Source organism: Coregonus lavaretus, assembly GCF_964263955.1.
Source record: "Coregonus lavaretus genome assembly, chromosome: 12".
NCBI classification, from domain to species: Eukaryota; Metazoa; Chordata; class Actinopteri; order Salmoniformes; family Salmonidae; genus Coregonus; species Coregonus lavaretus.
Window position 1 is genome coordinate 57,939,842 of NC_139999.1, and position 13,153 is coordinate 57,952,994.

The window sequence follows — 13,153 nt, forward strand, 5'->3', positions numbered from 1 at the left end:
CGCAGATGCGAATGGCCGATTTCAGCGGATGCGGTGGATTAAGACACAGCCCATGCAAAAAAACTGATATCTCTATCTTAAACAGACAGATTTTGATGGGGATTTTAAAATTATGTTAACTAGATTTCTACGGGGGCGCGACCATTGTGTCCCATTGTCTTGAGACGACCTATATGCCAGAGAATCATACTGCGGATAACCTGAGTGAAGCTCTCCGGTCCGTGTTGGCAGAGTGGGCATTGGATGAGAAGAAAGTGTCCTGCATCACAACTGACAACGGGGCAAACATTGTGGCCGTGGTGAGGCAGTTGGGTTGGCCATGGCTTAGCTGCTTTGGAAACAACCTGCATCTGGCCGTCACAAAAGGTGTTGCAAGTCAGAAAGACCGCACAACCCGGGCCTTGGGGCTCTAGGACACTCGCCAGCACCTTCTCCACGAGCTGGTTGAAGAGGAGAAACCTCCATAAAGCACAGGAGGTTCTTGAGATGCCCCAGCACGTTCTCATACTGGTGAGTGCTTAATCTTATTTAGTTCATAGTCAGTCTTAAATTCCATTGCATTCCATTAATTTTAGGCTATTTAAATTAAAAATCAGCTACAATTTCGTTATCAAGATGTTGGTCTTAGATTAATACAATGTATATCAATCAAATTATATGCCTATTGCATTCCATAAATGTTTGGCTATTTAAATCAAATACAAGCTACAATTCCACTATCAAGATGTTAGTCCTATTAATAGGCCTTCACTATATCTCAATTGAATGATGAGCACATTTCATTCTATTAATTTTAGGCTATTTAAATCAAATACAAGCTACAATTTCGTTATCAAGATGTTGGTCCTAGATTTATAAATCGTATATAAATCGAATGATATGCCCATTGAATTCCCTTGCATTTCATAAAATGTTATTATTTTTCATTCTGCAGGATTGTAGAACAGGTTGGGTGATCAAACAACAAATGGTCGAAAGAGTTTCGGCGCAGGTCTCGGCCATACAACAGGTATTAATTGACGATCAAAAATCACAAGCATTTAGATCCATCATGGCAGGTCATCAATGTTCTGCAATCGGTCAATGCCGCACTGAAGCCTGTGGCCGACTTCACTGATATCCTGTCTGGGGAGAACTATGTGACAGTGTCGTCAGTCAAGCCCGTTTTACAACTTTTAACGGGACAGATTCTCTCTCCCAAACCCAATGACTCCGAGCTAACGAAAAACTATAAAAAAGAAAATGGGAAGTGTATTGCAGGACAAGCACAAAGCAACAGCACTACAGGCACTTTTGTTAAAGACCTGCCTACTTGACCCCCGGTACAAAGGCCGTGTGGGAGATGGCACGAAAAGATGCCCTCCTTCAGGAGATGTTGGCACTCGGGGAAGTAGACGGAGGCAGCACCAGCTGTACAGCTGGAGATGGGGATGACTGTGCACAGCCCCCGGCTAAAAATATGAATCTTGGTGATCTTCTTAGAGAAGAAACTGGCCCTGAAAGCTCCCCCCCCCCCTGTATCCTTGAGAGTGCATGCCGACACCGAGATGACCCGCTATATGGACGAGAAGGAACCGGACACATATTGCTGAACCCCTATCATGATGGCGGGATAACCAGTCTCGTTTTCCTTTATTGGCTTTATTATAATGTTTCGTAGACCTGCCAAAAATAAATAATGGATTTATTGTGATGGTGTAAAGGCAAATAAAGGGATTTATTACACTTTAGACTTGTAAATGTAGATGTTTCAAAAGGCACACATCAGCAGCTTGCATGTGTGGAACCCCTTTATGTTAATTAACGGTCAATTACCGTGAGACCGACAGTTATTTGCTTGACAATCACCGGCTGACGAAATTTCGGGACCGCCACAGCCCTAATCCTGGACAAAATTGTTGTTCTCTCTCGCCCCTTCTCTGAATGCTTGGCTATGAAAAGCCAGCTGTCATTTATTCCTGCCCTCTATAACCACTGTGATTATTATTTGACCCTGCTGGTCATCTATTAATGTTTGAACATCTTGAAGAACGATCTGGCCTTAATGGCCACGTACTCTTATAATCTTCACCCGGCACAGCCAGAAGAGGACTGGCCACCCCTCAAAGCCTGATTCCTCTCTAGGTTTCTTCCTAGGTTTCTGCCTTTCTAGGGAGTTTTTCCTAGCCACCGTACTTCTACATCTGCATTGCTTGCTCTTTGGGGTTTTAGGCTGGGTTTCTGTATAAGCACTTTGTGACAACTGTTGATGTAAAAAGGGCTATATAAATTAATTTATGGACACACTGTTCATCTAGGCAATTCAGGCATTATAGGCACCCATGCATAGTACTGGCACACAGTATACAGCACAATACACATGCCATGTACAGTCTCCAAACAAATCAATTTGAAGTAAAAGACTTAAGACACACACGGCTAACAGACAACACACACACACACATAGCCCTAACACCACATACACAGGCCAAAACAACTCACAATACTAATATACAGTACAGTGTACACCATATACAGTGGGGAGAACAAGTATTTGATACACTGCCGAATTTGCAGGTTTTCCTACTTACAAAGCATGTAGAGGTCTGTAATTTAAATAAATGCAAATTAATTACTTAAAAATCATACAATGTGATTTTCTGGATTGTTGTTTTAGATTCTGTCTCTCACAGTTGAAGTGTACCTATGATAAAAATTACAGACCTCTACATGCTTTGTAAGTAGGAAAACCTACAAAATCGGCAGTGTATCAAATACTTGTTCTCCCCACTGTACGCACAACTCTTCAGCACAAAATGCATACGCTGCACACTAATACACTATACACACACAGCAAGCTCTAATACACACATAATTAATTCAACTGCACCCTCTCCTCCTCCCTCTGCTTCGCATGCTGTATTTCTATTTTTTTTTCTCTCATTAATGCAACCCATCTGTTCAGCAGGTTGATGAGTGCCAGATTTTTAAACCGTTTCGCGAGGCCTATTCCGCCTTCTTTTCCAGCGCGCATTCTGAGTGGCTCTTTTGATCTGCAGCGACCAGCCTTTTCTGGAGCCCCTCCAACACCAGGCAGCAGCGACACCCTAGTCGGGGATCACCGGTCGCCCCACAGCGCCCTTCCTTCCCTTCCCTCCCCTCTTACCTTCTCTGCTTTGGAGTCAATCTCCAGCTCTGCTATTTTGGCCCATTTCTGCCAGAAGTTGGGATCGTCCAGGGAAATATCAGTTCTGTTTCCAGAAGACACAAAGCTGGCCTGGAAATGACAAGGAAAAATAAATAATTATGCACACACACACACACACAGGCATCAACTGGACTGGATCCATGCGAGTAACATACACTGGGATGTGCTGAGAAAGCTGATAAGGCGTGAAATCTGACATTGGTAAAAGACGGGAAACTGAAACTTGTGGATACTGGCGAACATGTAATTCTTCCAATAGTTATATACTACCTGGATGGTGACAGCCTAAGGATTACGGTTTAAGATATCATTTAGGGGTAGGGTTTGGCAAAGGTAGGGCCCTTGACACTCAAAGTTTAAATTTCTCATTGTAGTTGAGCACAATAAAGTAATACTCTAATCTCAAACCACCAAAGTAATACAGTGAGGTTTTTGGACAGTGAAACCTTTTTATTTTTTATTTTTTTGCTCTGTACCCCAGCACTTTGGGGGGGTACAATGACTATGAGGTTTAAGTCAGAGTGTCCATATCGGGTGAACCGTTTTGAAACTACAGCACTTTTTGTACATAGTTGCCCCTTTTTAAGGAACCAAAAGGATTTGGACAAATTCACTTATATGTGTATTAAAGTAGTCAAGTGTGTAGTATTTGGTCCAATATTCTTTATACGGATAATCATGAATGAATGGTGAATAATGATCATAACACCCAAGACATGCTAATATACTGACTCTACACACACCCACTTACATACAAGCTGCTGCTACTCTGTTTATCTTATATCCCGTTGCCTAGTCACCTAACCCCTATACATACTGTATCTACTTCCATCACGCCCGTATCCCTACACATTGTAAATATGGTATTGGAACTGACCCTGTATATAGTATGCTTACTTACTTTTTGTGTTCTTCATATTTATTCTTATTTCTCGTGTGTTTTTTTCTAGTATTACATTGTTTATGATTATTGCATTGTTGGGTTTTGAGTTTGCAAGAAAGGCATTTCACTGTACTTGTGCATGTGCCATTAAAAACTTGAAAACTCTCACCATTACCAATAAATAACAGGGGAGGTAAGCATTTTTGGGGTCTTCCTGATTATACGTAATCATGATTATACGTAATCATGGTAGCAACCATATTAATGTAGAAGTGTTTAGAAACATATTGTATTCTTGAATATTTTTTTTATTATTATTATTATTTTCTTTTTAAACATTTGACCCTTTTTTCTCCCCAATTTCTTGATATCCAATTGGTAGTTACAGTCTTGTCCCATCGCTGCAACTCGCGTATGGACTCGGGAGAGGCGAAGGTCGAGAGCCATGCGTCCTCCGAAACACGACCCTGCCAAGCCACACTGCTTCTTGACATACTACTCGCTTAATCCAGAAGCCAGCTGCACCAACGTGTCGGAGGAAACACTGTACAGCTGGCGACCGAAGTCAGCGTGCATGCCAAACCCTCCCCTAACCCGGCCAATTGTGCGCTGCCTCATGGGTCTCCTGGTCGCGGCCGGCTGCGACACAGCCTGGGATCGAACCTGGGTCTTTAGTGACGCCTCAAGCACTGCGATGCAGTGCCTTAGACCGCTGCGCCACTCGGGAGGCAACATATTATATTCTTATTTACAATAAAAGTGACTCCAAAATGACAATACGTTATTTACCTTTAATTTCTATTGGCCACAAAATAATCTGAAACGCAACCAAAACAAACTGCAAATGTATCCAAAAAGTTTGTAGCGTCACAAGCATTGTAGTCATTGCGTGCTAGGAATATGGGACCAAATGCTACATTTTTTAATACTTTAATACACAAGTGAATTTGTCCAAAAACTTTTGGTTCCCTAAAATGGGGGCGACGGACTATGTACAAAAAGTGTTGTATTTTCTCAACAGTTTACCCAATATGGGTTTACCTTGGCGAAGGTGGAGCCCTTGCCCTCTGTCTGGATGGTGATGGTCTGGATATTAGAGTCAGGGGTTAGAGGTTAGGGGTATAACGGTCAGGGTTTACCTTGGCGAAGGTGGAGCCCTTGCCCTCTGTCTCGATGGTGATGGTTTGGGTGCGGCGCTGCAGGATCTGGTCGATGTCCTCCTCGCAGAACTTGGAGCCCTCGTCCTCCTCGTCCATCAGCGCTCCATATGCGCCCTTCCTCAGCAGGTCCTCCACTTCAATCTTGGTCATCTGCTGTATCTTTGGGACACCATGCCCCCCATTAGTTAAGCAGCCATAGCAACAGATCTCAGATCAACTGGACCCAATTATAGATCAGGGTTGAGGTCAATTCCATTTCAATGTATTTCCTGAATATGATAAGGGATCCTTTGGAATCAGAAACAGCTGAGAGATCTAAAAAAGCATTGTTTATTGGAATGTTTCGGCAGGGATGAGGAAAAATCACAAAGCAGTCTTGTGCGGGCAGGGGTAGTGAAAGTTTGATGAACGGGTGGAGGGGTACAAAACCAGCATAGTCCAAAGGAACATGTTTAGCATGTTTGCTGACAACTGTTTGTGTTGTACTGCAACACAGGCAACAGAAGTGTTGAGGGACTGCTGTGCTGAGTGTGGATAGCCATACAAATGTCAAAGATGACTACTATATGAAGGTGGTAGACAACGCAATCATTATACAAAGAAAACCCCAACATCACACAACTCATCCTTCATAGTATAACTTGGTCCTAGATCTGTTTGTGCTGGCATGACGATGAATGACAATAGGAGTTGGCAAGACAGCACAAACAGATCTGGGACCAGGCTGTTATAGCACAGTCACTCACCCCATTGAGGCTGCCCTTTCGATTGATGTCCTGCAGCACGGCCTTGTCTAGACCCAGCTTCAGACTGGCTTTGTCAAACATCTCCCTCTCATATGAGTTCCTGGTGATCAGTCTATACACCTTCACTGCTTTACTCTGGCCGATGCGGTGGCAGCGAGCTTGGGCCTGGCATGGACAAACACAGAGCAGTTTTTTACAAATAGGGCTTAAAACTGTTGTTATATTAACAGTGCCATTAACAGTGTGTGAGAGTAGTGTTTTTCTATATACCATGTCATACTCCATGCACACATGAAATCTGCTGGAAATATATATAGCCTGCACATTTTCGTAAGGGTGGACCCAGCAGGAATGGAACCAACAATCCCGACATTGCAAGTACCACGCTCTATCAACTGAACCACACAGGACAATAATACAATGACAATACAACTTTACTGTCCATAGTTACAGCCATGTTGTGGGTTAAGTGCATTGCTCAAGGGCCCAGCAGTAGGGGATTGTTGTTAGGATCTGAACCCAGCAGCCCTCCAGTTGCCAGATCAATTTCCCCCTTTTTTCGAACAGGCAACCTTTTGGGTACAGGTCCAACTCTTTAGTAGCTGGGCTACCTACTGCCCCATGAAACCACATCAGGAAATTAGTATAATACTTTTAAGTCCAGGACTACGTTTAATCGAGGCCCGGAAAACGGGCCCTAAGTGGTACTGAACTTTGTGTTGACTAACCTGTAGGTCGTTCTGGGGGTTCCAGTCCGAGTCGAAGATGATGCAGGTGTCTGCAGCGGTCAGGTTGATGCCCAGGCCCCCAGCACGGGTACACAGCAGGAACACAAAGCGGTCTGAGTCCACCTTACAGAACCTGTCAATTGCCGCCTGGCGCAGGTTCCCCCGCACTCTGCCGTCGATGCGCTCATAGGTGTACCTGCAACCAAATATACAAAGTATGAAAATACTGAAACGACCTCAACAACACACCTACCGACCTCCTCAAGAGGTTTGGATCTTTTGCCGTAATGGCTGTTCGGCTGACAGTCGCTGGACCCAGGTTTGGGACCCCCGAATTCGCTACAATACATACTTTTGTATATAGAGTGTACGTAGGGGAGTGTATGTGGACACCCCTTAAAATTAGTGGATTCGGCTATTTCAGCCACACCCGTTACTGACAGGTGTATCAAATCGAGCACACAGTCACGCAATATCCATAGACAAACATTGGCATTATAATGGCTTTACTGAAGAGCTCAGTGACTTTCAACATGGCACAGTCATAGGATGCCACCTTTCCGATAAGTCAGTTTGTCAAATTTCTGCCCTGCTAGAGCTGCTCCGGTCAACTGTAAATGCTGTTATTGTGAAGTCCCCACAGCAATGTTCCAACATCTAGTGGAAAGGCTTCCCAGAAGAGTGGAGGCTGTTATTGCAGCAAAAAGGGGGACCAACTCCATATTAATGCCCATGATTTTGGAATGAGATGTACGATGAGCAGGTGTCCACATACCTTTGGTCATGTAGTGTATGTATTTGGACAGTGATGCTAAAATGTTACATTTGGCCCTATACTCCAGCATTTTGGATTTGATATAAAACGTTTCAAATGAGGTGACTGTACAGATTGTCAATTTTCATTTTAGGGTATTTTCATACATATCTGATTTACTGTTTAGAAATGTAAGCACTTATATATATATATATATATATATATATATATTTATATATATATAGCCCCCCCAAACATTTTTTTGTAGATGACATAAGTATTTGGACTAATTTCTCTTATAGTGTACTAAAGTAGTCAAAAGTTTAGTATTTGGTCCCACATTCCTTGCACACAATGACTACATCAAGCTTGTGGCTCTACAAACTTGTTGGATGCATTTACAGCTTGCTTTGGTTGTGTTTCGATTATGTTTTGTCCAATATGAAGTGAATGGTGAATAATGTAGTGTGTCATTTTGGTGCCTTGACTTATTCCACATTTTGTGTTCCAGCCTGAATTCAAAATTGATAAAAAAATACACAATACCCCATAATGATGAAGTGAAAACATGTTTAAAAAAAATGTCTGCTAAGTTACATAAGTATTCAGACCCAAGTCAATACTTTGTAGAAGCATCTTTGGCAGCGATTACAGCTGTGAGTTCTGGGTAAGTCTCTAAGAGCTTTCCACACCTGGATTATGCAACAATTGCACATTCTTCTTTTTAAAATTCTTCAAGCTTTGTCAAATTGGTTGTGGACCATTGCGAGACAACCATTTTCCAGTCTTGACATAGATTTTCAAGTAGATTTAAGTCAAAACTGTAAATCGGCCACTCAGGAACATTCACGGTCTTCTTGGTAAGCAACTCCACTGTAGATTTAGACTTGTGTTTTAGGTTATTGTCCTGCTGAAAGGTGAATTCATCTCACAGTGTTTGGATGAAAGCAGACTGAACCAGGTTTTCCTCTAGGATTTTGCCTGTGCTTAACTCCAATCAGTTTATTTTTTATCCTGAAAAACTCCCCAGTCCTTACCGATTATAAGCATGCCCATAACATGATGCAGCCCCTACTATGCTTGAAAATATGGAGAATGGTACTCAGTAATATGTTGTATTGGATTTGCCCAAAACATAATGCTTTGTATTCAGGACAAAAAGTGAATTACTTTGACACATTTTTTGCAGTATTACTTTAGTGCCTTGCTGCAAACAGGATGCATGTTTTGGAATATTTGTATTCTGTATAGGTTTCCTTCTTTTCACTCTATCAATTAGGTTAGTATTGTGGAGTAACTACAATGTTGTTGATCCATCCTCAGTTTTCTCCCATCACAACCATTAAACTAACTGTTTTAAAGTCACCATTAGCCTCATGGTGAAATCCCTGAGTAGTTTCCTTCCTCTCCGGCAACTGAGTTAGGAAGGACGCCTGTATCTTTGTAGTGACTGGATTTTTGTAGTGACTATTGACACACCATCCAAAGTGTAATAAATAACTTGACCATGCTGTTTAATTTCTACCCATCTACCAACAGGTGCCCTTTGTTGTGAGGCATTGGACAACCTCCCTGGTCTTTGTGGTTGAATTCACTGCTCGACTGAGGGACCTTAGAGATAATTGTATGTGTGGGATACAGAGATGAGGTACTCATTCAAAAATTCCACACAGTGTCAGTCCATGCAACTTATTATGTGACTTGTTAAGCATATTTTTACTCCTGAACTTATTTAGGCTTGCCATACAGTACTTATTGACTCAAGACATTTCAGCTTTTCATTTTTAATTAATTTGTAAAAAATTCTAAAAACATAATTCCAGTTTGACATTATGGAGTATTTTGTTTATGCCAGTGACAAAAAAAATCTAAATTTAATCCATTTTAAATTCAGGCTGTAAACACAACAAGATTTGGAAAGAGTCAAGGGGTGTGAATACTTTCTGAAGACACTGTAGTATTAGAATAGAATAGGTTTGAATAGAATATTAGAATAGGTTTGTGAAGGCCTCCCGAGTGGCGCAGTGGTTTAAGGCACTGCATTGCGGTGCTTGAGGCGTCACTACAGACCCGGGTTCGAACCCAGGCTGTGTTACAGCCGGCCAATACCGGGAGACCCATGAGGCGGCGCACAATTGGCCCAGCGTCATCTGGATTAGGAGAGGGTTTGGCCGGCCGGGATTTCCTTGTCCCATCGCGCTCTAGCGACTCCTTTTGGCGGGCCGGGCGCCTGCAAGCTGACTTCGGTCGCCAGCTGGACGGTGTTCCCTCCGACACATTGGTGTGGCTGGCTTCCGGGTTAAGCGAGCAGTGTGTCAAGAAGCAGTGCGGCTTGGCAGGTTCATGTTTCGGAGGACGCATGGCTCTCGACCGTCGCCTCTCCCAAGTCCATAGGGGAGTTGCAGAGATGGGACAAGACTAACTACCAATTGGATATCACAAAATTGGGGAGAAAAAGGGTAAAAGCACAAAAAATATAAAAAATAATATGTTTGTGAAAACTTCTACATGAATGTGGCTATCATGATTATAAATCGTGAATGAGTGAGAAAGATAGAGGGACAAAGATCATAACCCCCAAATATGCAAATCTCCCACATTTGTAATGGCAAGAGGTTAGCATGCTTTGTTGTAGTCTCTAACTTTATCACTCATCATTATTCATTAATTATTTTTTCCTAATCATGGCATTATCAGGATTAATTGGAAGTGTTCAGAAACATCTTCTCTTCTAACTTTGAAAATCACTTCAGTCATCCTTCACCATTCAATTCCTTTTGGGCAAATCATAACCCAAAACACAACTAAAACAAACTGCAAATGCATCCAATGAGTTTGTAGAGTCACAAGCTTGATGTAGTCATTTGCGTGCTAGGAATAAGTGACCAAATACTACACTTTTGGTATACTAAATGAAATTTGTCCGAATACTTATGACGTCTTAAAATGGGGGGACTAGATCTTTAAAGTGCTTTCATTTCTAAACTGTAAAATCAATAAATCAGATATGTATATGAATACCCTTAAATTAAAAGGTGGTATTCTGTACTGTCACCTTATGAAATATTTTCTCAAATCCAAAATGATGGAGTTTAGAGAAAATTTATATTTGTGACCCGTTTCAAGAAGCTAGGCATATGTCGCACATCACTACTTCACTGGAGAGGCATTTGAACGTGTATACAGTTGAAGTCGGAACTTTACATACACTTAGGTTGAAGTCATTAAAACCTTTTTTTCAACCACTCCACAAATTTCTAGTTAACAAACTATAGTTTTGGCAAGTCGGTTAGGACATTAATTTGTGCATGACACAACTAATTTTTCCAACAACTGTTTACAGACAGATTATTTCACTTATAATTCACTGTATCACAATTCCAGTGGGTCAGATGTTTACATACACTAAGTTGACTGTGCCTTTAAATAGCTTGGAAAATTCCAGAAAATGATGTCATGGCTTTAGAAGCTTCTGATAGGCTAATTGACATCATTTGCGTCAATTGGAGGTGTACCTGTGGATGTATTTCAAGGCCTACCTTCAAACTCAGTGCCTCTGTTTGACATCATGGGAAAATCAAAAGACATCCAAGACCTCAGAAAAAAAATTGTAGACCTCCACAAGTTTGGTTAATCCTTGGGAGCAATTTCCAAAACGCCTGAAGGTACCACGTTCATCTGTACAAACAATAGTACGCAAGTATAAACACCATGGGACCACGCAGCCGTCATACCGCTCAGGAAGGAGATGCGTTCTGTCTCCTAGAGATGAACATACTTTGGTGCGAAAAGTGCAAATCAATCCCAGAACAACAGCAAAGGACCATGTGAAGATGCTGGAGGAAACAGGTACAAAAGTATCTATATCCACAGTAAAACAAGTCCTATATCGACATAACCTGCAAGGCCGCTCAGCAAGGAAGAAGCCACTGCTCCAAAACCGCCATAAGAAAGCCAGACTACGGTTTGCAACTGCACATGGGGACAAAGATCGTACTTTTTGAAGAAATGTCCTCTGGTCTGATTAAACAAAAATAGAACTGTGTGGCCATAATGACCATCGTTATGTTTGGAGGAAAAAGGGGGGCTTGCAAGCCGAAGAACACCATCCCAACCGTGAAGCACAGGAGTGGCAGTATCATGCTGTGGGGGTGCTTTGCTGCAGGAGGGACTGGTGCACTTCACAAAATAGATGGCATCATGAGGAAGGAAAATTATGTGGATATATTGAAGCAACATCTCAAGACATCAGTCAGCAAGTTAAAGCTTGGTTGCAAATGGGTCTTCCAAATGGACAATGACCCCAAGCACTTCCAAATTTGTGGCAAAATGGCTTAAGGACAACAAAGTCAAGGTAATGGAGTGACCATCACAAAGGCCTGACCTCAATCCTATAGAAAATCTGTGTCCAGAACTGAAAAGGCGTGTGCGAGCAAGGAAGCCTACAAACCTGACTCAGTTACACCAGCTCTGTCAGGAGGAATGGGCCAAAATTCACCCAACTTATTGTGGGAAGCTTGTGGAAGGCTACCTGAAAAGTTTGACCCAAGTTAAACAATTTAAAGACAATGCTACCAAATACTAATTGAGTGTATGTAAACTTCTGACCCACTGGGAATGTGATGAAAGAAATAAAATCTGAAATAAATCACTCTCTACTATTATTATGATCCTAACTGACCTAAGACAGGGAATTTTTACTAGGATTAAATGTCAGGAATTGTGAAAAACTGAGTTTAAATGTATTTGGCTAAGGTGTATGTAAACTTCCGACTTCAACTGTAAATACAGAGCACAAGTCAAAAGTTTGGACACACCTACTCTACATTATAGAATAATAGTGGAGACATCAAAACTATGAAATAACATATGGAATCATGTAGTAACCAAAAACGTGTTAAACAAATCAAAATATATTTAATTTTTTGAGATTCTTCAAAATAGCCACCCTTTGCCTTGATGACAGCTTTGCACACTCTTGGCATTCTCTCAACCAGCTTCATGAGGTAGTCACCTGGAATGCATTTCAATTAACAGGTGTGCCTTCATAAAAGTTAATTTGTGGAATTTCTTTCCTTCTTAATGTGTTTGAGCCAATCAGTTGTGTTGTTGGGGTGCTATACAGAAGATAGCCCTATTTGGTAAAAGACCAAGTCCATATTATGGCAAGAACAGCTCAAATAAGCAAAGAGAAATGACAGTCCATCATTACTTTAAGACATGAATGTCAGTCAATACGGAAAATGTCAAAGAACTTTGAAAGTTTCTTCAAGTGCAGTCGCAAAAACCATTAAGTACTATGATGAAACTGGCTTTCATGAGGACCGCCACAGGAAAGGAAGACCCAGAGTTACCTCTGCTGCAGAGGGATAAGTTCATTAGAAATTGCAGCCCAAATAAATGCTTCACAGAGTTCAAGTAACAGACACATCTCAACATCAACTGTTCAGAGGAGACTGCGTGAATCAGGCCTTCATGGTCAAATTGCTGCAAAGAAACCACTACTAAAGGACACCAATAAGAAGAAGAGACTTGCTTGGGCCAAGAAACACGACCAATGGACATTAGACCGGTGGAAATCTGTCCTTTGGTCTGATGAGTCCAAATTTGAGATTTTTGGTTCCAACCGCCATGTTTTGTGAGATGCAGAGTAGGTGAACGGATGATTTCTGCATGTGTGGTTCTCACCGTGCTC

At 41.8% G+C, this 13,153-nt stretch overlaps 1 protein-coding gene across 1 annotated transcript in view; it reads right to left on the reverse strand.

Annotated features, from left to right (window-relative positions):
• The window catches only part of chd6 (chromodomain helicase DNA binding protein 6), a 110,173-nt gene that overhangs the window by 45,606 nt on the left and 51,414 nt on the right, over window positions 1-13,153 (reverse strand). Inside the window, exons 17-20 of the mRNA XM_084173823.1 lie at window positions 6,705-6,900; window positions 5,977-6,141; window positions 5,210-5,383; window positions 3,146-3,256 (exon numbers count right to left, since the gene is read on the reverse strand). Of these exons, the coding sequence (XP_084029949.1) occupies window positions 3,146-3,256; window positions 5,210-5,383; window positions 5,977-6,141; window positions 6,705-6,900 (646 nt within the window). The remainder of the gene's footprint in view (window positions 1-3,145; window positions 3,257-5,209; window positions 5,384-5,976; window positions 6,142-6,704; window positions 6,901-13,153) is intronic.